Below are 1,368 nucleotides of genomic sequence, written 5' to 3' on the forward strand. Positions count from 1 at the left end.
ACCTTACACCAGCCTCTCCAACGAACTTTCAAAACTCCACCGGTATCTCATCCGGCCCCGTCGCCCTACCCCTTCGCATCCTGCGGACTGCCTGTCTAACCTCGTCTACCTTAAAACGTCTACAATAGCTAAAATCCCGACACTCCCCTGAGTGCTCCAGTTCCCCTAACACAATAGCTCTGTCCCCCTCGTCATTCAAGAGCCTATGAAAGTACGACTGCCATCTCTTCTTTATGTGGCCGTCCTCCACCAACACTCTACCGTCCTCCCCCTTAATGCACCGCACCTGATCGAGGTCACGACCCTTCCTCTCCCTAGCCTTAGCGAGTCGGAACAACTTTTTCTCCCCTCCTTTCCCCTGTAACCCTGCATACAAGCTCTCAAAAGCAGCCGTCTTAGCTGCCGTGACCGCTGACTTCGCCTCCTTCCTTGCTAGCTTGTACTCTTTCCTGTTTACCCGCTTCTCCTCTTCGTCCTTACTTTCCACCAACTTAGCATACGACTCTTTCTTGGTCTCCACTTTCTTCCCCACCTCTTCATTCCACCACCAATCCCTTAGTCCTTTTCGTAAAAAGGTTGTTCAGATAAACATGTTCTTGGTCTGGCGAATGGCCAAATGAGTTCTGGCCGATAATACCTTATGTTTTTTGTTTTACAGGCCGAGAAACACTTGCAAATTCGTCAGGATGCTGAACAAAGATATATTACCATGCTGGAGAAGGCCTGTAAAATGCTTGCTGATCAATTCATCGGTGATGTAGTTACTGAAAATCATCAAGAGACTTACCAAGGATTAGGAACAAAGACACAACTTAGTCCTTTATGTAATCCAAACGGATTGTGTCCCTCGGATTCTGCTGACCTTATTGGAGTCCATGGACCGGAAGAAGTTTCCCCCAGAATCCATCCACAGCGCACGGATTGCTCCACTGAAAGCTGCTTAACTTCACATGAGAGCCCAGCTGGACTTCCTCTAGAAGGATCTTCACCTGGAGGGAAAAAACGAGGGCTAAGCGGAGATTCAACACATGCATCATATGTTTGGGGTGAAGCTGATATGAGATCATCAGGTGTTCACGCGATACAGGTTAATTGCTTCGGGATTACTGGCTCTAACGTTCAAAATGTCTCGAATTAAGAGATTAGGCCAAGTTCGTTTGCAGTCTTTGATTTGCACATTGCAGTTTCTGGATATTCCAATGAGCTCAACTTAAAGCTGTGTAAATCTAAGCTGATGTTAGTCCAACTCTTTACTGCATCTTTTGTGAAATCTTAGATCCTAAAGAAAGGGAAGAAAATTGAGATATCAGTTGTTCTTTTCATGCTTTGAGTTTCTCAATTTACTTTGTTGTCCTGTTTTTATGAAGT

The 1,368-nt window shown here is 45.7% G+C and overlaps 1 protein-coding gene across 1 annotated transcript; it reads left to right on the top strand.

The window, feature by feature from the left end:
• Positions 1–658: 658 nt before the first annotated feature.
• Positions 659–1,309, top strand: LOC124894392 (protein PHR1-LIKE 3-like; the record flags this gene model as incomplete). The annotated part of the gene is given in 1 exon segment (XM_047405084.1): positions 659–1,309. A coding segment is annotated over 1 exon segment (480 nt), but the record flags the coding sequence as incomplete, so codon positions are not given.
• Between the last annotated feature and the right edge of the window lie 59 nt (positions 1,310–1,368).

Source organism: Capsicum annuum, unplaced genomic scaffold (genome assembly GCF_002878395.1).
Source record: "Capsicum annuum cultivar UCD-10X-F1 unplaced genomic scaffold, UCD10Xv1.1 ctg73524, whole genome shotgun sequence".
Lineage (NCBI taxonomy): Eukaryota > Viridiplantae > Streptophyta > Magnoliopsida > Solanales > Solanaceae > Capsicum > Capsicum annuum.